This window comes from Synchiropus splendidus, chromosome 5, assembly GCF_027744825.2.
Source record: "Synchiropus splendidus isolate RoL2022-P1 chromosome 5, RoL_Sspl_1.0, whole genome shotgun sequence".
NCBI lineage: Eukaryota > Metazoa > Chordata > Actinopteri > Syngnathiformes > Callionymidae > Synchiropus > Synchiropus splendidus.
In genome coordinates this window covers 24,358,184-24,383,661 of record NC_071338.1, presented here as the reverse complement: position 1 = coordinate 24,383,661, position 25,478 = coordinate 24,358,184, and the positions used below count along the sequence as shown (strand labels likewise).

The 25,478-nt window shown below is 39.7% G+C and overlaps 3 protein-coding genes across 8 annotated transcripts in view; 2 read left to right on the top strand and 1 right to left on the bottom strand.

The window, feature by feature from the left end:
• Positions 1–9,489, top strand: part of nptnb (neuroplastin b) — a 35,135-nt gene extending 25,646 nt beyond the window's left edge. The window contains exons 5-9 of the mRNA XM_053864662.1: positions 2,894–3,027; positions 3,584–3,857; positions 7,759–7,780; positions 7,847–7,920; positions 8,007–9,489. Of these exons, the coding sequence (XP_053720637.1) occupies positions 2,894–3,027; positions 3,584–3,857; positions 7,759–7,780; positions 7,847–7,907 (491 nt within the window). The 3' untranslated portion in view covers positions 7,908–7,920; positions 8,007–9,489. The remainder of the gene's footprint in view (positions 1–2,893; positions 3,028–3,583; positions 3,858–7,758; positions 7,781–7,846; positions 7,921–8,006) is intronic.
• Positions 1,264–17,890, bottom strand: rec114 (REC114 meiotic recombination protein). Of its 5 annotated transcripts, none has more exons than XM_053864663.1 (6): positions 17,730–17,890; positions 16,730–16,822; positions 11,699–11,782; positions 10,521–10,694; positions 9,818–9,880; positions 1,264–9,408 (listed from the first exon to the last, which is right to left on the bottom strand). In XM_053864663.1, the coding sequence occupies exons 1-6, from the start codon at positions 17,811–17,813 to the stop codon at positions 9,244–9,246; spliced, it is 663 nt and encodes a 220-aa protein (XP_053720638.1). In that variant the 5' UTR covers positions 17,814–17,890; the 3' UTR covers positions 1,264–9,243. The 5 variants fall into 5 exon arrangements, with proteins under 5 accessions (XP_053720638.1, XP_053720642.1, XP_053720639.1 ...); XM_053864667.1 differs by having other exon boundaries at positions 9,818–9,876; XM_053864664.1 differs by having other exon boundaries at positions 16,730–16,819.
• Positions 17,891–22,071: 4,181 nt separating this feature from the next.
• Positions 22,072–25,478, top strand: part of LOC128758741 (potassium/sodium hyperpolarization-activated cyclic nucleotide-gated channel 4-like) — a 108,420-nt gene continuing 105,013 nt past the window's right edge. For both annotated transcript variants that reach the window (XR_008414544.1, XM_053865025.1), the window contains exon 1: positions 22,072–23,233. Coding sequence is in view for 1 of the 2 variants with exons in the window: in XM_053865025.1 (XP_053721000.1) it covers positions 22,557–23,233 (677 nt within the window). In the remaining variant the exon portion in view is untranslated. The remainder of the gene's footprint in view (positions 23,234–25,478) is intronic.

Here is a 25,478-nt window from a genome sequence, read left to right as displayed (position 1 = left end):
TTAAAAAGAAAAAAAAAAATCTGATACCATACTTAACTGATCACGTCACCAATTATTGTTACAATAATACTGTATGTATTTATAAAGTGATTTTCAACCATAAGAGGTTTCAAGCCTCATAAAAGTGGATCGAAGGTAAACTTAAACAGCAAAGATTAAAATCATTATTCTGCGTGTAGTTACAGAAATATAGTACTGAACAGAAGCAAGTTACTGATTTTAAGCAACATAAAAACTGATTCAAATTGTTGAGTGATCTGCTCGGCACTGGTGATGGAGCTAACAGGAAAACTACTGTGTTGGTCTCACTCAAGCTGACAGCGAAGCCGTCGGCTCGAATAAGGAACCTTCTCTGAGAAAGGGCAAGTGAGAAGCCTGTTGCAGAGAAGTCTGCCTGTGTGGAGTGCATAAGCCAATTTGCCGTGGCATGGCTGTGAAGCATACTGAGCATGTCCTGCTCTTATTCTGTCTTAAAGCACTGCCGTGATTGCGTAACGTGGCTGACCACCGCGTGCGCTTTCACCGGGTCCTTCATTGAAGCCGCCCCAGCCGTCACCAGACTGCAGGCCTGTGACTGTCCGGGCCCCCTGAAGTGGGAGTCGGCCTCGTAACTGATGATGCATGGCTTTGTCCCTTTTAAAACGAGCGACCTTACTCACCCCCAACCCCTTCCCAACCTCCTGCATGCCATATAGGTGATGTGGATGTTTCCTGACCCAGGTCTGCGGCTCCTCTAGCCAGCTTTGCTCTGCGCTCCTGGCAGCAGATCACTGAGATCCCTCGCCTACAGTGTCCTTGGCACGTTCATCCTCGCAGGACTCGGCTCAGAGGCAACAGATGGAGGCTTCTGTGATGTTGCGGGATTAAGGCTCTGAATCCTGTCCCGGCCATCTCGTGGAGTTTATTGTCTGCCAGACTAAGCTCGCCGTCGCAGATACATATTTGGTGACGAGTGATTTCATTTCATTAAATTTTAACGTGGACGGCGACTAATGCGTACTTCACTTTCGGTGACGGCCAAAGCTGACTGATCCTACTGTTTTCTGATTGGCGTGTGATCCTCCCAGCACACGCTCGCTCTCCACACAGGCGTGAAATGGACTTCTGCGTCCACTGTCACTCACTGACACATTAGCGTCAGCGCGGGGCACAGATGAGTTTGGCCTGCTCCTCCCCGCTCACGTGTAGACCATAATTAGAGCCCAGTGATGTCAGCAAACCCCCACCGCTCCCGCCACCACCTCCTTAACCCGCTCAATGGAAGTGACGTAGTGATCACAGTAAGAAGAGCGGGAAACGTCTTGCAAGGCAGAACGAGACCGCCCCACTTCAGCTCCATTGTTTCAGCAACTGTTGGAGAGCTTCATTCCATTTGCCTCCACTTATTGTTTCGCGTCATCAGTCTATGACACATTTTACAATTTGCTTTGAATCTCCCTCTTTTGTTGCGTGGAAGCTGCTGGATAATTTCGTCCTATTCAAGTCTCCAGATATACACTCCCCACTCCTTTTTGTTCATTATAAGTAAGCAGTAGAATAACCATCCAACGGTTTAAAAAGTCCCAATTTCTCATCAAGTATTTGACAGTACCTTATTTTTCAAGTTTTATCTTCAGGGTTCTTTTTCCAATCTAGCAACTGACTATGCACTAGTTATCTGAACATTCTGCTTCATGAGTAAATAAATCACGTCTTCATTTGACTTGTCGTTGTTTATTTTAAATTGTGTCACTCATTACCTTTTTTATATGAATTAAATTGCTAACAAAAGTTATTGACAGTGTTAGCAAGGCGTAGCATTCACTTGAACAAACTGTACAATGACGTGTGAAAGAACGATGTCAATCCATTTAGGATTAATCAACTTTAATAAGAAATGCGGCAAGTGAAGTGATGACATGAGCTTGAAGACGCATGGTACTATAATACTGCGTACCAGTTGTTCTTGGAATAAGAACATTTCGGCCCCCGCCCCCCCATATGACATCATTCAATTTTAAATATTCGTGCTGTACAAACTACAATGCGGGCCGTGCTAACAGTGGCTATCGGTTGCCTGGACAACGCCTGCGATACTCTTTATGGAGTGTCTTCTTTCCTTTTTCAGACTTCCCTCTTCTGAGATAAATGCAACATAAGTAACAACACTGCTTCGGCCATTTTTGTAGTCCTAGATGCTCTTTCAACACTGTATGAAAAAAAAAAAAAAGCATTTGAAGGCGGCCGTTTTCTGAACTTTAACAAGAAATAATACTCAGATTAATAAAATGTATTTCAATGTGGATCTACTCGATGAGTGAGATTTCATAACTGAAGAAAAGAAATACAGAGAAGGCCCCCTTTTACAAATTCAATTAGCCTTGCAATATTGAATTTTCCCACGAGTCAGAAAACTTTAGAAATCAATTTGGATGCTGGATCTTATTTTTAAGAAATGAAGTCGATACATACTTCATCAGATCTCCTGTGAAGTAGCCATCCATTTTTTATTCAAAGAACTTCTCACAATCCATGACTCAAGGTAGAAATAGCAGATTGTCTTGCAGCCATGTATCTTCTGTGCTGAAAACTTAGGTCACCAGGGTTTTTATCTGTGAATAGCAGACCCAAATATGCGTTATGGTCTGTTGAAAAAAATGAAAAACGGTTGATGGACAAATGATGGTCAGGGTTTTGATTGATTAATTAACATTAATGCTTACCATCAACAGTCGACCCTACTGACAGCATACACTGGCAATATCCGTCTGAAAATGTGCTTAAGCTGCAGAAAATAACACACCAACTCACTAATACTAATCAATCTTCATTACCACCACATCTGGTGGCGTCTTAAACAAATGATTCTGACAGAGCTAATAATGAGCTATTTATCCTCCTTCTGTCTCTTCAGCCAAACCTCACATAACAGGCCACAAGCGCAGTGAAAATAAAAACGAAGGGGAGAATGCAACGCTTTACTGCAAGTCTGTTGGTTACCCACATCCCATCTGGACGTGGCGCAAAGTGGACGGAACTTCCTACACGGTAAGTGTGTTTTATGGAGAGAAACGACATAAATAGTCTCTTGAAGGCGTGATACTTATCATTCTGAGTGAGAACGGTACTAAGTGCTCTTTCACAGTCACCGATTTTAACCATTGCACACCATCATCACAATTAGCAACATCATTGCTACCACTGCCTATTATTTCAAAAACAACCCTTGATTCAATGGGCATCATGCCACAGTCAGACAATAAACTTGACAGAATGGTTTTCACTCCAAAAGTATTGATAATTTAATTGAGAAAGACTTTGTGACAAGTTGAAGAAAGCTTGGATTGCTAATTTCTAATTTCCATTCTAAAAATTTCTAGAATAAAAATGTTCCATTTGATCTCCTGCGTACCCTTAATTCCTACTGACTAAAAGTGCGTAACCTGAGTCAACAACGTTCAAAACATTGAGGGCGGTTCAGAATATGCAAAGGAAACTACTACTTATACAGCACAAATGGAATCCACGAAGTCAGGATGCTGCCTGGAATTGAGCTGACATATCAACGATCTAATAATGATTTCAAATGTGTACAACATTCCAGGACATCGACAACTCCACGGGCCGTTTCTTCATCCTCAACAGAGACAACTACACTGAGCTCAACGTACACAACCTGGACATAAACACAGATCCGGGGAACTATGAATGCAACGCCACCAACGTTATCGGAACCACAGCAGAGATCACGATCCTGCGGGTACGAAGTCATCTCGCGCCCTTGTGGCCATTCCTGGGAGTTCTTGCAGAGGTCATAATCTTAGTAGTCATCATTGTCGTATACGAGAAGCGCAAGAGGCCGGACGACATCATCGAAGGTAAGAAAACTAACAGTTTTTTAAGTATCTACTCATCACAAGTCTATCAATTCCACCTTGTATTCTCATATAACTACAAAATTCAACTCTATATGCCCAAGAGGTGCATGCAAAAATCGCAGGATTATTAAAAACGGCACAAGCTTGTGTAAACAGTCATCAACATGTCTACGCATGTGGTTATATAGAAACACGATGCAGGTCCACATATAACTGAAATGGTCACTATTCTCTTCCTTCCTTCTTTCCGAACGGCAACATAATCTAAACGGTTGGTAAGTGACAGACTCTGCATGGCTCCACAGATTCCTCTTCTTGTCACTTTATATGTTTCTTTCTTTTGACCAGTTCATCCCCTAAAACACGACAGTCTCATTACAGCAAGAACATAGTGAGATGCCAGCTGCCTTTCATTCATTTTCACATCCATTAGCCTGGATACTTGCATAATTTGAATGGTTCATGACATTCACAGATTTACATACATAGAAAATTCTGTTAATAATAGACAGTCAGGTAACATTTGGGGAATTATTTATGCAGCAACAATTACATTTGGTGCCAGTTGCCCCCAGAAATGAATAATTGATCTAAAATACAGAATAGAATTATGCAACAATATAATCCAATTACTCTTTCATGCCTTTGTTGCTTAAATTTGTATAGCTGTGCACCTTATGCAATTATTTCAATGAATTCAATTGAATTTCAATTAATAAACAACAAACTGATGTCACTTTTAATAGAGCAGGGCTTCAATTCAGTCGTGGTTCACATAAGAAATTGAATAATGCGTTGTGTGTTACCAGAATCACAGCATGTATGAATTGCTTGATCAGAATAGAACACGATGGAAATGTCTCGAAAGCCTGAAGGCATTTCCTGCCACAGTGTTCTCTTCGACCTTTAACTTCTGCATCTACATTTTTTTTTTCTAGCACGTGCAAAAACACAGAAATAAGCACAGTCCAAGCGTCTGAAGCTTTTTACTTAGTATTTTCCCCAAATGTTTAGGTATCTAATTAACAAAATAAAGTAACACGTCCACGCTGATAGTAAGTTTGGCCAACACACACCTACTTTTGATTCAAGTTCATCTAGATATATATCCATCATAATCTGAATAAATACAGAAAAAGCAAGAATCATTCAACAAATGCAAATGCATAAGATTTCAAATATTTTATGCGCATTTTGAAAAAACATTGAAGCATTGTCTTATCAGCTTCTGCTTTGTTTTTGTTTTTTTATAGAATCATTTAATGTGAAAAATGCGTCAATAATAACAACACCAACACCAATACTACTACTACTACTGATAATAATAATTAAAACACAATATGAAATTGTTTTAGGGTGTTCAGCTTCCATTCCATTCTTACCATTAAAGATACTATAATAAGAAACTCTTGAATAGCAATTTTATGATGCATCACCAATAAAAATCATACAAAGTATAGCAGTTAAGTGTGGTGGCACTGCGGACAAATGAAAATATATTTCAAAGGCAACTCCAAAAAAGCCATGAAATATAACAGGAAGACAGAAAGAAATCTTACAAATAACAACTTGAAAACCACTTGACTCACGCCCTTGCTAGCATGCACACAGCTTTGGTAAGCCCCTTGCATGGCCTCTAGTTGGTTTCGTCTACAGGAAAAACGAAGCGATTAAGGTGGATTATGTTAGCCATGTTTATGCCATTCAAATCAGCGATGAGGACTCCCGGCTCTCGAAGCGCAGCCTCTTTAAAATCGCCTTTCAGCATCCCATATTCCCTGAGGTTTTGGCCCCTGTCTGTGTGCATTATGAATTCAGGTCTCCTGATGGCTTAGCTGTGTTTGAACACTTTCATACTCTGCAGCCCCAGCGCTCTGAGGCACAGGCTGACATTTCTATTTCCTATGTTAAAACTCAGCTGCTGAAATGACAGATTTTTACTGTGTGATCGTTTGTTAAACAAAATTACAAATAATATTATAAAAAAAGCCTTCCACTTGAAGAGCTGTTTAACTTGCAGTCGAGGTTAATGCACTGATCTCAGTAAAAATCTGTCTCCTGTCAAGTGCTTGCAAAGCCTGATAGTAAACACAGACTCTGTGGTGAATACATAAGAGGTGTGAACGCAGCGGGACATTCTGACACATTTTCCTCTGATTCCTCAGAACCATGCTTTATGTCTGACATTCTAACTGCCATAATCTGCTCCACATTAATGCCATGGAATGCTGCTAATGCTGCTGATCCCAAACGTCTAACTGCATGGAGAATATCTCACTGGGGCCGGACACGTTTCATCTGTTTGCCAGCTGATGAGCCAAACTAACCTGCCACTCAATGTTAATTACCAACCTCACCAACTCGACACTTCTGCCGCATCGTGACGTCTTATTCTGTGTGCTGCTAAGAACAATGGGCTATTCTCTCATTACAGAGTGCTATTGATCGATGTGGTAGTTACGAGGGTTTCAGTAGAATTTGTTGGAGAAGTAGATATAGGTGCAGATATTTAAAAAGGCTGGAACACAGACTGCGTGTAAAGTGTATGAGCAAACTGTTCAGCAGTTCATATTAGATGTGGTGGGAGTTGTAGTTGTTTTTGAAGCAGTATTAATTGGTTGATGTTGGAGAAATACTGGAGCATGTAGTAGTAGTTGTGGGAGGTAGAGTAAGCTCTAGTGTTAATATTTTTTGTGCGGAAACATTAGGTATTCAACATGGTATTATGGTAAGAGTGCATTGTGTTGCAGCACTAGAAGTCAACAAGAGTGGCATGTAAAGATGTCATGTCTATTTCTTTGTATTTGACTCTATAAATTGTAGCTTGAGTGAGTCACCACTCACAGCAAACTCTCGTCTCTACAATAGGATGTGATGGATTATGTCAAGGTAGTCATATTTACATATGAGTGAGGCACGTGTGAATAAAACCTTACTTAAATTGAGCCCATAACCTCCCACATTTGTGTGCAGTCTGAAATGAACAACAGCCCCACGAGATGCAGCCTGCTAATGAGGTTCATGTTGGAATTCAAGCGGATCTAGTTGGAAAGATGAATACCATTTTATTGTCAGTGCTAATCAACAGTGTCAAGTTGGCCACGTTGCTCTGTTTACAAGCTTATCAGGGACTTAAAGTATATTTACACTACAGATGGTGTTTGTGATTGAAGCAGCTAAAATGCAGAACAATAGCATTCAACATGACCTCAGAAATAAGAGGAATTGAGTAATTTAATCGCCACCAGGGAAATGTTTTCTTGACTACACTATGTTTATCAGTACAAGTAAAGCGGTACCCTCTCAAACTGTGGTTATATATTTATACAGACAAATGCCGTGTTTGCTGTGAGTGTCATTGATATTATTATTATTATTAGATGAAAGTAAAAACAACAAGAACAGCTCAATATTGACCCTTTTTTTCCATTGCGGTGAAATCTGGTTCAACAACAGCAAACAAACACAAAAAAGAAAACCCTAAGATAACTTTTCAAACCTCTTTAAAGCAATGAAAAGAAGCCCCTGACAAGCCTCAGAGGTAAAGCCTTCGGCATAGGTGTATTCTTGTAAAGCAGCAGCCCGTGTGTGATCACAATTGTTTACCAATACAGTGCGAGTAGCGTGTCACATCCGATCGCGTATATCTGTCATAGAGCTAGAGCACACGAGTCTGTGATACAGCAGCTGACGTCCATGTCTGTGATGTCTAAAGAGGCTGATTACCAATGCATGGCAGTGTCACACCAGTGCTTGACTTGATAACCTTTATTTTGGACGCGCTCTAATTGTGAATTGGAAGAAATGATGGTGGTTAAATATCTGTTTTTATGATGTGAGCAGAATGTGATTCATGCCTGCCCTCTGTTTTCTCCTCCTTATGCCCCCCCTCCTACTGCAGATGACGAACCAGTGGCCCCAATGTGAGTAAATACGCTTAATTTTACGTCTACCTTGAGGTCAATTAATCGTAATTCTTTCCCTCCCAGGAAAACAAATTCAACAAACAACCACAAAGATAAGAACATACGCCAGAGGAATAAAAAATAAGCAATTTACTCAAGTAAGGCGCCGATGTGGGATAAATATAGAACCCGCTGTGAGGATTATCCAAAGTCATGCCTACTCTCGTTTTTTTCTTCTTCACAGATGAGACCGCGAAACAGCGTATTTTTTGGCTAAATGGAGGTATCAGAATTGAATGGAGGTGCAAGCTGTTTCTGTGAAAAAAAAACATATCTTGTCTCATTCAATGAGAAACAAAATCAGCGTACCACTGGCAACGAGAGGAACAAAATGGGCGTTTGAAGCATGCCTTGTGCAGTCTTATGTGGCAATTTCAGGATGACCAATAATGACTAAACCGCCATAAATGTGTACACATTTTTAATGTGATGTTGATGTCTTTATTGATTTATCATGGTCCTCAAATGAGGTAAATCCTTTTGTATTACATATCATGTATAACGCATGCAAACAATTACGCAATAGGATACTCAGAATAGACATCTTCTGTTGTTATCCCTCGTGTGGCTTTTTTTTTTTTTTTTTTTTTTTTGCATCCCAAAAGATTTTCTATGGAGTCATCCTTCTTATGTATCTCTATATATCTATATATAGATATACATATATATCTATATATTGATATCTGTAAATATATCTATATATGGTAAATTTTAGTAAATTAGTTTTATTCATGAGAATTTGTACAGAATATCATTGTCATTTAAACATGTTTGCTTTTGTGACGACAAGTCCAATTTTGAAACAACTTTTCTTGTGAAGCCCAGTCTTCACTGACAGACAGTATTTAAATTTAATTGAGCGTGCTTAACAAAAAATGTGTGTTTAACTTATCTTAACGAAGACGATATGTATTACTTTTATTTCCTTTACGAGAGTAACTTAGGTGTCCTGTATATGTTGCAGTATGAGTGTTCAAATGATAGGAAATCTGTAAAAAAAAATATTTTTTTTATATTTCCTGATTCCAATGATTGATTTTTATTTTGTTTCTCTTTAACTGTATAGCATGGCTATAATCCTATGCAATATGTAAACTTAAATAGATATATGGAGGGCAGTTCGTTTTACTCAGTGAAGCTTTAATATTGTGGGATCACTTGGAAGTTGGCATAGCAACATTCACTGCTGTAGCTGCATGACTCCTCTTCAAATACGATGTATCAATGTGTGTGTGCTGGAAACGGACCTGAATTAAAGATGGAAACTGAGGGACCAGAGTACTTAGCCAAGATCAAACATATGAATAAGACCAATATTTTTTTTCTGAATAAAAAAACAAACTTGAAGAAACCACCCTCCCATCCTCTTCATTCAACTGAACATGAAAAGTAACTTGGTTTGAAGTATGCAGAGAGCTGTCTTATTCCTGCAGGATCTTTTTCATCTCCTTCTCCACCTTCTCCACAAATGCATGGAAGGTAGGATCCAGCAGACATTGCCGGATGAAGAGCCCTAAATCACCAGAATCAGAGGTCTCCTGATGGTGCAATTGAGGCAGTATGAGAGGTCCTTCTCCCAAGTAGTGCTGTGGAACACAAATTTAGAATTTTGCTCTGAATTACTGCTTTACGTATATCTGTTCCTGTTGCATCAAAAAAAAAAACAACACACACACACACATATATATATATATATATATATATATATATATATATATATACATATACATATATGTTCTCTGTTAGTGCACCTCCATCATTGTTTATGTTAAGAGTTTAGTACCTGTATTTTTTTAATCATTATTGCTGGATTTAGAGCATAAATTAGCTGCCTTGCGACTCAGGAAGTCATTGAAGCGACAGAGACAGGAAGGACTCAAGAGAAGTGAGTTGCAGATGAATGAACAAAAACACCACTCATCTCACTGCATCTTGGCGAATCATACACTGTTCACAGTTCAAACAGACGACCATCATCTTTATACAAAGAGCTACCTGAGCGAGACGCTGCATGGACGAAGACTCCAACAGGAGATCGGGCGTGAAGTCTGAATCTGTCTGTGGACACAGAAAAAGTGTGACACCGCTGAGTTCACTGACCAATCAATGGCTTCATTACTAATTGAAATGCGTCCAACTATCAAAGCTTTTCATCTCCCCTCTGAACTTGTTCTGCGTCTCGTTGCTAAAGGTCACTTCAATGGCATGAGGAAGACTTCAATCGCTTCACCTTTTTCCTGTTGAAACCATTAAAGAGTGACTTTTGCAGCTGTATGCATCAATATTGTTGTTTATTTAACGAGTGAAACAGATAATACCCTACATTTACATTACATGACTGAAGTAATGTTTTCTCATTACAAATAGAGCATAATTATGCCTATTACTTGATCTTATTTATAGTGAATTAATTCTGTATTTTTGAATAGTACATTGAGGAATGCCAGACTATGTGCGAGTGCAATGTTGAGAACAGCACCATCTAGTGACCGAAACGTCTCGGTCCCTGTCAAAGGAGTGAAAAGTTTCTCAGGTGATTAACGGTGATGCTAATCTGATGTCCTGGCATGAAATAATTATCTTTATATCTATTGATGACTCATTTAGGTTGTTCAATTAATCCGACATACAACAACAACTAATCAGGGCTTGTGCCATATCAAGACGTTTCAATTTTCTGGGGCAGGAAGAGAGTAACCTGCATTGGTGGAGGGGAGATCTCAGTGGGGGGCTGATGAAGAGGCACTGGGGCGTCATCAAAAGAGCTGGCAGGCAGATACTCCTTCAGTTTTCCCACAGCACTCGAGCACTCCTTGATGGCCACTCCCCTGGTACGTCCATCAAACTGCATCCTTATCAGGCAACTCTGTCCCTGCAGAAGACGAGAACAGTCATTTGGTGCCAATCCAGGCTGAAGAGCTGCTGGGTGATTTTGGTGAAAGCGTGAAATCAGTTTCTGATTGAAAGTGGAACAAAATCCCATTCATTCACCAGTGAATACCGAGCCAGGCAAGCGGCCAGTGTGCCAAAGATCCTGTTTACAGCAGGAACAATGTGGTCGATCAGATCAGGTCAGCATTCTGCTTTGCCAAATTGACCCAGAATGGGATGGCAACAGAGCCCTGTGGAAAACTTGAGACTTGTACCAATTTTCTTTCAGCAACAGCCTTCAGTAGCACTCAGGCATACAGGCAGGTCTTGATCAGCAACAATAAAGCTTTGTTCACAATGATCCATGAATGTTACTGCTTTAACATTCACGGATCACTTTTAGTCTGGATGACTGAACTAGAATCCAACACCATAAAGACGAGCATCTGAACACATCAAATTGTCTGCGGCATTAATCTCACTTTTGTTTATTATGTAAAAAAAAAAAAAACGCTTCTATGTTCCAGATTTTCTAAAATAAATACAAACATATCTTCTAATTTATTTGGTTGTGCTTTTCTTTATAATTAAACCTTTTTAAAGCTGTGAAAATGTTCAGAGAACATAGCATAAAAAGTAGGTTGATTTGAGAAAAAAAGAAAAGGCAGAGTTGGTTTTAGAACTAATGAGATAAAGAAATAAAAATAGATTAAAGGCTGCTGTGTTGAGATCAGAAATATATTCCTACTTTAACAGTTTCTTCCTAATAATTGATCTTCAAAAACGAAACTTGCATGACAAGCATGACAGTAACAAATTCAATCTAAAAACAGTATATATGGTTTAAAAAAAGTGTTTAAAACCAATGAACTTTAAGTAAAAAAAGAGAAGACAAAAAATAATACCAGAAATGTATAGGATAAAAAACACGGGCCTTTTATATCAACACTGTTCAATTAAAAAAAAAAAAACTTGATTGAAACAATATTGAGTAACAAAACGCACCTCCAAAGCAAACCTGAGCACCAGGGTGTCCAATTTGTGTTGAACTTTAATAATATCTGAAGACCCAGTCAAGTGAAAAGTATCCTGCAAGACAAACAGAGCTTGAGTTCAGCCCATAACATAGGACCGATTAAAAAATAAATAATAAATTATATATATATATATATATATATATATATATATATATATATATATATATATATATATATATATATATATATATATATATACACACATCCACCATTATCCAACACACGACACTATCCAGAATTGAAGTGGTATATTTGTCGACCACGCATCAAACCGAGAATACTAAAATCTGCCTGCAGGGGTCTCTGTTTACACATCCACTTCACAGCAGCAGATTAAGGGGTCATAATCTGAACTAAACGTCAATAATACAATATTGCATGAATGTCATTGTTTTTGTACTATATATAGAAAATAAAACTAGTAATATATTATTACATTTCAATTATTTCAAGACATATATGTTGTTTTGTCTTTATATGGAAATATTCAGCCAGTGGGCGCAGTGAGCTTCAGTTGTTGACTTTCACAAATGAGAATATCTTGACCCTATTCAATCTGAAGGATTAGTAGTGTGTGTGTATATATATATATATATATATATATATATATATATATATATATTTTTTTTTTTTTTTTTTTTTTTTTTTTTTTTGAAAGAGTGTCTCAAACTACACGTGACAAATTTTGATTTTCACAGGACATTCCCAGATCTACTACCATTCTCAGAGCTACTACCAGTAATATTTGTTTTTTGATCGTGAGGGTTGCAGATTTCCATGGTGCTGTAGACAGTCACCATGAAGTCAATTGAATTTCTTCTACTCTTTAACTGATTTTATGAGAGAAACGTGATCAAAACACAATAAAATAACAGGATTATCTCAGCCCAAGGTGGACCATAGTCAGAAACATTAATCATTAATAAGTATATATTATTTATTGCTTGTGGTCACAACTAGGGAGGTCGAAGTTGTTAACTACAATCAGTCTTAACAGCGCCAATATTTTTGACGTGACGTGATAATGCACGCGTGTTTGACCGTTCACTTCACCGCGCTTGGAATGACCCAACATCTGCTCTGCATTTTGGAAATCCAGAAGCCAAGACACAGAGACTACAGCTGAGAAGGGAGAGACAGTCTCTTGATTGCCAAGTGTAGTTTTTACGTCACGCCTGTTGCTTCTTTCGACAAGGCTGAAGTAGTTTTTAGTCACTGTTGATGTGATCTCTGCTGTCCACTGAGTATGCCAAGTCTTGTGGAGTATTTAATTGGCTGTTGTCACTGAAGGTTCCCACTCTGGACTCTGTTTTCAAAAACGGTCATATAAAAACATTGAGGGAGCAATAGTTCTTTCCAGAGATGCATTTAACACATCAGTATGAACAAGTAAAGTGAAGGTCAAAACAAGAGGATCAAATCACAAGTACGTCAGGACAGATATGAAGCCGTTGAGAAACACCCGAGTCCTTCACCTATCAGAGTTTTCCAAGCACAATCTCAAATGTTGCTCATAAACCCAAGTTATCTGTATCTGAAAGTTCCAGCACATTCATGGCAACAATCTATAATAGACCAGTCTATCATCCAGGCTGAGAGCTCCAGCAGTCTGACCTGAATATCTGTCTGCCTCGGCACCCTGGTGCAGCAAGATAGCTCTGTCTCCTGCCAGTCCTCCATTAATGAGACACTGAGCACTTCCTCAAACTTCCTCACGTCTGCAGGGCAGAGGGATCATTCTTTATGCCGACATTTCTACAGAATAAAAGCCTCCTTTCTTTTGGATGAGCAGAAGTATTAATCAGACCTGCCTGGCTAAACCAGCATTAGCATATCGGACAAGTTCAGCACAACTTGTTTCTTTCAGCAGAAACTTTAGTTGCAGGATGATCACATGCAAAATAAAAAAGCAGTACCAAAGATATTATCGAGGGTGGAATGTTCAGATTTCATTATATACACAAGCACAATTTACTTTACAAAAGAGGAGACAAACATTTGACTTTCTATTTAAAATGATGGAAATTCGAAGGCAGAAATGATTCCGTTTTTCTCCTTCACTGGGTGGTGGGTGCCATTGCTGATGATATATACATTTTTGATCATGCAAATTTGTTACCATACAAGCCTATTAAAATATAAAACAATTTTCAGAGTTAAAAGCCAATGGCATTCAGTTTGAAACTTGATAAGGAATTTGCCGGTCTGAAATACAAAACCTAAATCTGAAAACGAGTTGTTTCAGAGTTGTTCATGTATATGTAGATTCTTAGAGTCTTACAATAATTTTTCATTTCATTTTCTGGTCGAAAACAGCAAGTAGATAAAGTAGGTTTTACATGTGAAAAAACCAATAGAAATTCACTTGAATGAAGTAGAAATGGTAGTGCCATATAGTACACAAGCAGAGGAAAGGGTTTCAAATTAATTATCATTATTAGCAACATTATAAGCAACAAGCAGTCGGTAAAGTCATCAAGAAGTAGGGATGACCTTTAAAAAAAATCTTGTTTTTGCATTCTGTGGCACAATCGGCGCTCATTCTTCCACTGAAATACATTGTGTTTTATTGTTGTTCGTATGCATTCTGACATCAATGAATCCTGGGGTCTCAATACTGACCTCACAGTGGTGAGAGCTACGGGTTTAGCAAAAAGAATAGCAAATCCATACAGAGGTATTCCTAGTCAAGAGACTGAGCTCTGACTATATATCCATGGTTGTCATTAAATTTTTGCCTTTAAAAACCAGCGATTAGAAATAGGGCTGGGACGACGCATCGACGTCATCGATGACGTCGACGCGAAAACTGCACGTCGATGTGTCGTCACTCAGAATCAAAAAACGGCGCCGGCCGCGGCATCGAGTAGCAGCGAGTCGGGGGAGAAGAAAAGATCTCGTAAAATCAATGATTAACCCCGTCATTCATCCAAACCGCACAACGTAACTTGTGCTCCAGCCTCGCACACACAGAACACGTCACACACACACACCAAATTCCTCCTGAATCGTCGAATGTGGAAAATAAGCGGACATGAAGAGCAGTTTCTCCTCAAAACCAACATGAAATGTTGTCGCTAGCAACCAGCTCCCATTATTAGTTGTCTTTTTTATACAAATCACATCTTTCTGTGAAAGCACATCTTGAGGGCTGCACCTTCTCAGATAAGGAAGAGAAGGAGAAGCTAAATTGGGCCGCTGGATGAACACACCTCGCTAAAGTTCTTTTTTTTTTTAATTTCTTTGTCTGTCTTTTTTTTAAATACAACATTCATTGTTGTTTTCTAATTTTCAACTTTTAGGTTAATGTATTATATTATTATTATTATTATACTTTATTGACATGGGCAGATCATTTAGAAATGTATATTTTTATTAACCTATGCAGTGTGTTTGAGATTTATGTTTTCAGGGACAGGGATAAGCAGGAAGGTTTTGAGGACTACTATCAGACGAAAAAAAACCCACACCCCCTGCACCCCCTTGGAGGCTGCTGCACTTACTGAGAGCATCCTTTTGATGATTTCACAGATTTAAATGATTAGGCTAAGTTGCTGCTGTCACACATTGTGTTGTTTTGTAAATTGCAGCTGTCACTGCTGCTGCTATTTTTTATTTATTTTATGCTGATAAGATTTTGGTTCAGATTGTGTTTTTTGCAGTTTTATTTATTTAAAGAAAGTTTTATTTATTATTTTTTTTATTATAGGATTCCATTGCACTACAACTGTGTGCACTTTATTATTGTATTGTTCAATACAATTCATTTTTGAACTTGATAATAAAAATATATTGGAAAGAAGAAATTTGTGTTTTATTCATGGAGATAAATAAGCATTAATTGCTATATAGTCAAATTATGGGTAGATAATCGAATTTAAATCGAATCGGATTTTAAAATGAATCGTTAGATTAATCGATGAATCAAAAATTTATTTTCTAGATTAATCGATTAGAAAAATAATCGTTTAACCCAGCCCTAATTAGAAACATGGTTGTTTACTGTAGGTGGGTTTGCAAAGCTGTGTTTTGTTTTGTTTTTAGCAGTGCAGTACAGAGCCATGTGGGCAAGCATCTTGCTGACCAAGGCAGGAGTGACTCCTTCACTGACTTCAATCTCGATGTGAACCGCCACATAAAAGGTGAAGGGCCCTGGATTTCAAGTGGGGCTCGACGATTAAGAACAGTGGAGACAGGACACAATATTTCAAGCTGGGCAGGCAGTTGGCTGGTCTTTTTCTGTGGTTCTGATGTTGTTAGCTGTGATTTCACATTCCAAGCAAGTCATTTTTCATGAGATCATAAGAGACGAAGTCACTCCTTTGATAAACTTCCAAATTTGAGTGCTCTTTCCAGTGCAGCGTGATGAATGACAAGGAGCGCTTGATTTTATCATCCCTGTCTCAGGATGAGCGTGAGCGACTGTTCTTATGTATTTATCCAGTTTTAACTCTGCTGGATGAGCGTCTTCCCCTCAGAGGTTCTGATGCTGAAAACCATGCTGCCGTCGTACAGACAGAGTTGGTCACTCACAGTGGCTAATATTAGTGTCCCCCATGCCGTGTAAACAGAGACTTGAGCTCCCTCACTGATAAGCACAGCTTCGCACTGAGGGGCTCACTCTGTGTAGCGGGCTCACAGTGCCTTCCAGATTAGCTTCCCACCGGTCAATTTTCACGTGGCGTGGTGCTGCATTTGGGTGTATCAGGACAGAATGATTATCCTGTTTTCATAATTGTAGGAAGATCGTAGTTGATCAGCCGTAATTTCAAGGTTTGTAAATTTCCCATTGGTGAAATCTCAAGGTGCTCAGAAGTGCAAAATATTGACCATTTTCTTTTTACCCAACCATCCACTAGCTCCTTAAAATTAAAATGGACATACATATTAATACTTGTATAGATATTTTTGGAACATGTACAATAACTACATGACAAAAATTTGCATTGCTCACATTATTCCGCTATTGTATTGTACAGAAGAGAAACAACAATCTCACCAAGCTCGCCTGTCCTTGCAGAATCAACAGATATCCAGAGCCCACAATCGTCAGCACAATTTCAGGATCTTTCCGCTTTGACTCATACAGCTTCTGAAAGACATCACATTTACTTGTTTGTGTCAGTGAAGAAAACCACAATATCCACTCAAAAACTGAGAAATGACAGTGATATTTGAAACACATTTTGAATCATGTTTGAAAACTGAATCTATCTTGAAGTCAGATTGCAATTAACGATGCTAAAAACCTTCTCTTGGCACAGCAAGTCAACCGACTCCTCATTAACCTATCATGAGCATCCTCACTGGTCACACCTGTCTGCTTGACCTCCTCACTTACTACATCCATCGGCCACAATGGTTGTGTTCCTCATAGTGCAAACTGTTCCAGAAAGGGCTGCAGTGGGTGCAGGTAAACAAACAGCACCAGACTGTGAACCAACCATGACCATCTTCAGACACCTGATATGAAGGTGAAGCCCTGCGTGCACTGCTTGGGTTGGAACAAAAAACCTGCAGGACCGTTTTGGACACCACTGTCACACTATCAACTCGTTTTTGTAGTGCCTCCATCTCCAACATTCTTCGTCCAACACTGTCTATCACCAGTCCAAACTATCTAGCATATCCCACACTCTTACACACTTATTAACAGGGGAAAATCTCAGTGAATGAACGCGTAATGTAGTAAACAAAAAAGGGTGAAATGAAACGACAATAGCAAAATGACAAACTGAACTTCTAGAAAACAGTCATTAGTGCTCTGCTCACGTGCAGCCGTGACTGGAGCTAACGAGGGACAGAGTCTTCAAAATGTGTTGCTGCTCTAAAACTTTTCACGTCGACTAACAAATGGAGCAACTCTGTAAAAAAACACGTCATAGAAGCTTCGTTTATGATTGAAAACCGGATGTCTCTGCGGCGCCAGCTAGCCTGTTAGCCTTACGGCTAACACCAACTAAAACGATTAGTTTACACATTCAAACAACAAAACTCACATCCGGTTGTTCACTTGTTTCTTCTCCTGTTCGTGGTATATACTTTCCATAACGCGTCAACCTCCATGACACTGAGTCAGTCATCGTTCTTGGGAAGTTTCAGGGCAACGTTACCGTCCAGTAGTGATGGGTCGCGTAAACTTGGATACGCCGGCGCGCGCGCCGAGCTCACGGAGCAACCCCCGCGTCGGTGCGCGTACCGCTTGAAGACAATCACGTGACCGTGTCGACTCGGCAAGAACGCGCCGAACAGTGTTTATTCGGCAACTGCTGAAACGATCTAATCTCACGGTTCCTTGTGAATGTCTTGGTGGATCAAGGTGGCACAATTTTGATCTCCTATCGGGGAATAATGTATTTATTTCAATCTTTACTCACTTTGTCTCAGATTTTCAACATGTCTTGTTCCACTCTAATTGAAATTAATTACAGTGTGTAATTTAATTTAGAAAATTGAAAAACATTGGATTTTTTTGTTTTTCACATTATGATACATTTTCATTAAAAAAATGGAATAATAATGAATGCAAAGATGCTTAAATGATATTATTATATACAGTAGGTCATCAAATCAGTGTCAGTTCAGTCGGTCAAGTAGGTTGCCTGCAGGGATTTTTAATGTCCAGCAGGTGTCAGTATTCAGTGACTTAGTGTCAAAGCAGTATCGGCACAGTGTGTCATTGTGTCAAAACGCTTTATGATGCCTCATTTACCCATCACTAACATTCCAGGTGACAGCTAGCTGGAGTGTGTTCAGTGCTCAGTTGCGTTTTCCTTGTATTTCACAAAGATGCAAATTTAACGGTAAGTATGAAACGGATAAACTAATAAAGAGTGAAGAAAGGATCATTATTATACATAGGTTTGCTGTCAATAGACAAATAATAAAACCAAAAATAATAAACCATATCTTGAGTATGACAGAAATACAACACTCTAGGGTCAAAATGTAATTTTATATTCGCCATTACTCTGATGCAATTGAAGTAGGAGCAGTTTGCAACTATATTCCAGTTAACAAGGGAAGGGGACACACACACCAATTGATTTAGCACACTAGTAGTGATTTGTCAATCGTGAGATTCATCTTACATGTGAAAATTGAGGTGTTTTATTATTGTTATTGTAATAATAATAACAGAACATTTAGGGTTTTGGTCAAGGGTTGGCAACCTTTATAATCAAAAGACTGAATTTTGTTACCTTTCCTACCAAAGAAAAAGAGGCCACGGAGAAAAAGAGTCACATAACAACTAAACTAAACAACTAAAATTAATTAAATACTGAAGTACACGGAACATTTTGGGCATTGTATCTTGGTAAGACTAACTCTCATTTCAAAATCATAGTAGCATCAATCCCCTTTATCCTCAAAGGAACTGTGCAATGAAATAGACTAAACTGAAAATAACATTTATGTCAAAGTTTCATGAAGCCCATCTACTTTGAAATATCAACATCATGTGATCAATGAAAGAGAAGCATGCTGGACAAACAACCATTTTCAGATTTATTGTTTCTTAAAATATACATAATAGTGGACTAATGTAGCTGTCAGTTTTGTACCTCGAGCATTGCAGTTGCTGGCAGGACACGCACGACTGGGTAAAATGGTGGGTTGCTGACCCCTGGTCAGGGTCAAATCGTGTGAATGTGTACTTGTGCGCACACAGCTTTGGTGATTATGGTGAGATGGAAAAATCACGGCACTGCAAAAGAAAGCATTTTTCATCCTGGTTTCAAAATAGTACGGCAGAGAGCTAGATTGTCCATCTCTCTTGAGCAGAAAATTGTCCTGCTGATTGTCACAAAACAGTTGAAGTAGCATAAAATAACGTGGAAGTAACGTAGAATTAATATAAAAAACGGTCATTCGGTTGTGAGCAAAGTGTCGGCAAGGTCAGCAAAGCGTCCCATTTGTTCAGAAGTGCTGTCCAAGGTACTGAATTTAAGTGAATGCTGCGGCTTCTCTGTCTGGGCTACAGGCCATAAAACACTCTAACACAGAGCAGATCAAAAAGGGGGTCACTGTTTATTTTTCTGGTGTAACATCATGTTCATCTAGTGTTCTGACTAATTGCGTCCTTTTCAGGCCCTATCATCAGCCATCTTAATCCGTTGGACGGTTTTCTGATAAGTGCTGACTGCTGGTTACTTAAAAAGCCCCCGGCTCCGGGCCTCATGTGCTCTTTTTGGCAGCAAGTGTGATCGTCTATATTCACCCTCCACTGAAATGTTTAGTGTTAATAAAGTCATAACGCAGAATATAATCAGCAACTGTTCAGAGAAGAAACGTGGGCTGGATGTGTACAGTACATGGCATGTATTGATGTGATAATATTACTTGCCTGTAGGTGTCAGCAGAGTGGACATGTAGGAAGGTAGTACAGTCCAGGATAGGCTCCAGCTCCCTGCTAATCCATTAAGGGAATAAATATATATTGAATTAACATATTTAGGAGGTCTAATGTATGGTTGACAATATTTGGTACGTCCGGTATCATGTTATTATTCAAAATAACATTAAAGCTCCTGTTCATTTCTTAGTTAATTTCAGCAATAATGGACAATAATTTTGGGTCAGTTGGAAGTTACATGTTCTGTTGAAAAGTTTTCTAATTGCTTCTATGCATGCAAGTTGTCTAAATAATTGTAAATTGAGTCGTAATTAAATATAATTTATCCAGGACTTGCATCATGGTTTAGTGCAGACGTGCCAGTGAGCTTGCTCTGCACAGTCATACTTGAATATTGACTTTAAACCCCCTGAGTATTTTGACTGAAGGTATTTCTATTCTTACAGCGTATTTTGTGCATCATCTTTGCCTCACCGCCATCAGACATTACATGTGTTTGTAATATACAAGGATGTTTATTTCATGGGGAGTATGAATGTTTCATGTACTGCTACACCCGTGATGAAACAAGTTTAATATGTGATGTACTTGGATGTTGGGAGGTAACTGTCACTGCATCGTATCAGTCGCTGTAGCTGCAGATTTAGAGCAGTAGAAGAGGATTGACATGTGGAGGAGTCAAGAAACAATCTGTGGAGATGAACTCGGTGACTCTGCTCGATGATGAAATGATCTGAGGGTTAGGCCCGGACTACGTTGTTTAAGAAGCTTTTGTCTTTGTCAAGACTGTTTCTGAATGTCTGTTCAGTGTTTTTATGTTTGTCCAGTGCTGGCCAGGGTTTCCCCGCCACTCCGGTTTCTTCCCTCAGTCCAAAAAACACAGTTTCATTATCTTCAGATTTATGTCTTTCAACGTATTTTAATGCATTGCTTTTTACTGTTGTGTGCATCTTCTAAGCGATATTTGAAATTACATTATTTTTTGGACTGTCTTGTTCAACATTTCTCTTCTTTATTATATATATTTTATAATAAAAAAAATATTTTTCCATCTAATTTGATTTGTCTAATTGTCTTTTTCATTTTCTTTCTTTTCTGTTTTTTCTTGCTTAAACAGTGTCCTCTTTTTTTTTACTGTTTTAAAATATAATTTTTCTTTACTATTTTTCATTTTTGAATGCATACATTGTTCTTTTTCCTTGACACACACATGTATATATATTTATATATGTGTGAGCGACTATGTATATATATATATATATATATATAAATAAATATAAAACCATCTTTTTTGAGACTTTATTTCTCTTTTGTCATTTGAAATATCTTTCAGCCATGTATCCTGAATATTACCGGACACCCACGTGACTAGACAACACTTGAGCGCTTGAATAAAAATCCATTGTCACCGTTTGAATAAAGCAGCATGATCAAAATATTTTGGCCGTACCTTCCTCGCCACTTTGAGATGTAATTGAATCCTCTCTGTAACTAAATTGCCTCGCCTTTCTCAACAGACCTCTGCTATTGATGTTTTGGAAATGGAAAGGCACCTTGTTGCTGCTGCTGTCTGTACCCTCCCCCCTCACTGAAGGATGCTCAAGGAGGGTCTTTACCCATGACTGCTCATTCATGATGCAAAAGGTAAAAGCAAGACACCCAAATGTTCACATAGGTCATGATTTACTGTGGAATTAAAAGACCCCAGATTGGTTTGAGGGGAAAGCACAAACCATTGCGAGTGTACTTTCCAAATGAAATACATTTTTGTTTATCTATTTTTATCTCCACCAATAAGACGGCTGCTGTGCCGTGACTGTGGTTTGGATCTCAGCTGAGCCACTATGTGTGTAACAGTCATACTACCTGTAGCCTTAACTCAAGACATGTGAGGGTTTTAAGAATGGGGAGAGCATTCCCCTTTAAACAAGGTGGGCTGAGCTTATTTGCAGTTCTCGCTCCTATGGCAACCCAACAGATCAGCATCATCATGAATATTCACAATTCCTCCAAAACGCACCCTGACTCTGGATCAGTGATGTCAGCCTGGAATGCTTTACTGTATCTTCCATGATTGTGTCGTCCGTTTTTGGGGGGGCTGAAGTGGTGAGAGGAGCATCCTTCGTCGCGCGTGACCTTTTCCACATCACGTCCCCTCACATGTCGGGCTAAGGTGACTTTCAGGCAGTTGTTTCCACTTCTTGTCTGGCGCACCATGTCGGGAAAACGCGAGGATCCACAGCGAGGACGCGATGGTCAAGCGGCGCGTCCGGGCTGCGTGTGAGGGGGACACATGTCAGGTATGAGCGGGAGGATGACAAAGAGTGTCTCTCTTGCTTCTCAGTGGAGCCACCGCGGTCCATGTCAGGCTTTCAGAGGTTCAGATTAGCTCCAGACTGACTCACGCACAGATAAGGAGCGCAGGATCCAGCCTCGCCATCGGGATTTCGCTTCGCGTCTCAATGTCATAATGGACAGGTTGCACTCCTCCATGCGTAAAAGGCTCTACAGTTTGCCACAGCACATCGGACAGAAAGCTTCGATCATGGGCGAAGGGGAAGACGCAGACAAGGACACACGGAGGAAGAGTATCAAGATGAAGCCGCTGCCGTCGCCGACCTCCGGGGGAAGCTGCAAAGGCATCGGGGAGACCAAAAGTGGGGAGTCGGTGATCATGGAGACGGACATCGGGAGACCGATGAAGACCAGCTCGAATGGAGATTGTCGTAGATTTCGAGGCAGCCTGTCGTCCATCACAAGTCGACATGTGCACGACTCGGACTCCGCGGAGGAGAGACGCCTCATCACTGAGGGGGATGTCACCCCGAGTGAGGAGAGTCCCCCCGGAGCCATCGGCGACGGGCCGCCGGAGCAGGGCGCGCAGGGAGCCAGCGGTGGCGGCGCACAGAGCGACTCCCCGGACCAGCAACCGGGGTTCATAAAGTTGGACGGCATCGATCAGATCCTGCCGGACGACGAGCGCTTGTACCAGGCGGGATTCATTCACAGGCAGTTGGGAGCGATGCTTCAACCAGGGGTCAACAAGTTTTCCCTAAGGATGTTTGGGAGTGAGAAGGCGGTGGAACGGGAGCAAGAGCGGGTTAAATCCGCCGGATTTTGGATTATTCACCCCTACAGTGATTTCAGGTAAATGTAGTGCACATGCACAAACAACCACGTACGTCATCGCCACTGTACTGATGTGTGTTATCAAGACATGCTTCAGCTCCTCTTTATTCCTAGCAAAACCTGTTGGTGGAAATGATCATTTCAGCAGCAGTGGAGCCCTGGTGTTCCTCAGGAGGCCTCACTCATTGAACAAACCAGATAACACAACCTTTCCTAATTAGGCTAATTTACCTATCTCTAACAGATGCTATCCAGATGAAATCATAATTGAAACACTGAAATTCCTGTGTGCTCACTCGCCAAAACAGACTCATTTGTCCATGATTTCAGGTCAGGTTAGATAAGGCCTGCTCATCATGTTTCATGAAAAATCGCCCAATTTAATTCCGTTTAAATAGAAATTGAGGTTGTAAATCAAGCAGGATCAGGCTTTACTGGGTTGTTTGGGGATAAACACTGCTACCATCTAGAGTTTCTGTGCCCAACTGGTTTCTGTCTCTCATGCCCTTGAGTGTGATATTGGCTGTGTCGGGTTTGTTGGTCGCGAAAACACAATACTGCACAACCTTACTCTTCTACTCATCAGTTAGACATTGATGTTGATTTTCATTCACTCATAACATTGTCCTCAATAAGTACATATTTCTTGCTGTTGGCATGTGTTGCACACATTCACCAAAATAGACTCCGTGAAATGTAAATACATTAGTTGACATTATGTTTGTAATTTGTCACCCAGGTTTAAGTATCATTTATTGCTAAATGTTATCATCCCCTCCATTGTGTCCCGTTCTGCAATATAGCCCAGGATAAATGAAATAATGGCAGTTAGCAATTTCAAAGTACAGATGTACAGAAATAGTGGTGATAGAATGAGTGTCTGCACTGACGTTTCTGCTGCACTTAAAGCTAGCTGGTCGTCAACTCATAAAGTGAGACTGTCTGTGGTTATTCTATTATATTTGGCTGTGAAAAAAACACAAACGGCCACAAAACACACTCATTTGAATAATCATGTTAACGCAGTTAAATTTTATTCCTCTTCTGAATATCGACGTACGCAAACAATACAGTGTCTCAAGTGGCAGCTTTTGATGGTGTAATCTTTTTCTATTTTGCATTTTGGTGTGGATCACAAAAACACAAATTTTCCATCAACGTTGAGAAACACTCCAGACAACATGGCGGGATTATTAAGCAGCATTATGTTGATACACTGTCTCTCAAGTTAAACCCTTTTGTCACAGTCAGCTGGAAGAGATGTTGCTAATTGTTTTCACTCTCTGTTTTAAAGCTAATTCATTAATGTTGTTGTTCGGCTTCATGTATCTCCAGCTCAGCTGCGTGTGTCCTAGTTTTAGTGGTCAAAAGGTTTTATGAATCCATTCTGCTCTGTGGCTTACTGATGTTATTTCAATAATACTACATCTTTAGTTCCCTTCTATAAAAATCCATCTTTGCTGCAAAATTGGTGGCAAAATATCTTGAGAAGAATTTGATGTTAACAGAGACCCTGTATGGCACTTTGTTAAACCATTTAAGGTTGATTTTGTGCCTTTTTTATGATGAGAAGGAGGAAAGAAATCTAGTTCTTTTAAAGTCCTACTAAAACATTGAATCTCTCAAGGATTCTTTGTCACATGCACAATATACACAGTTCATGTGTAGTGAAATGAGGAGCTACTTCATATGGTATTTCAGGGTTTCACTCAACCTGCCTGTTTACTCAGTGGCGGCCTTGGATTTGATTCATGGTTAGGGTATTTCCACTGTGATAATGGCATGGTGCTCACTCATACACAGATTTGATGTCACGGTTTGACTTTGCTTGACCCACACAATTGGCACAGGATATCATGAAGTTACACGGATTTAGTTGTTTGTTTTGCGCCTCGCGCTTGTTTGTGCTCGCGACCAGCTCTTACTCACGGTGTTAAATGTCATGTGAGAATGTGTCTTGGTGCATCGAGGGGTGAGGATGGGGCTGTCCTCAAACTGAAAGGTTGCATATTTGGCACAAGCTGTGAGTTTTGAAGTGTCTTTGAGCAAGATGATGTAATAAATGTTTTGCTCTCTATATAATAGAATCTTGGTGTGATAGAGCGTCGAGAGTGCTAGAAAAAAACGAGGTTAGCCACCCACTTGCTCGGGGTCTCGGGCAGGAAAATTACCGTAATTAACCATTTTGGCGATCTGAGAGTGGTTGGCCTGCGATACAGGTGCTCAACACTATGATTACGTAATTCAGTGGGCAGATGAAATG

What these genes read in the sequence shown, in the direction of transcription:
- rec114 (XM_053864663.1), bottom strand. Translation starts at nt 17,813, where the DNA reads ATGACTGACTCAGTGTCATGGAGGTTGACGCGTTATGGAAAGTATATA. An exon ending in AAACAAGTGAACAACCGGAT is followed by an intron (nt 16,823 to 17,729) that starts GTGAGTTTTGTT and finishes GATGTCTTTCAG; the next exon opens with AAGCTGTATGAGTCAAAGCG. An exon ending in TGCTCAGGTTTGCTTTGGAG is followed by an intron (nt 10,695 to 11,698) that starts GTGCGTTTTGTT and finishes CGTCTTCTGCAG; the next exon opens with GGACAGAGTTGCCTGATAAG.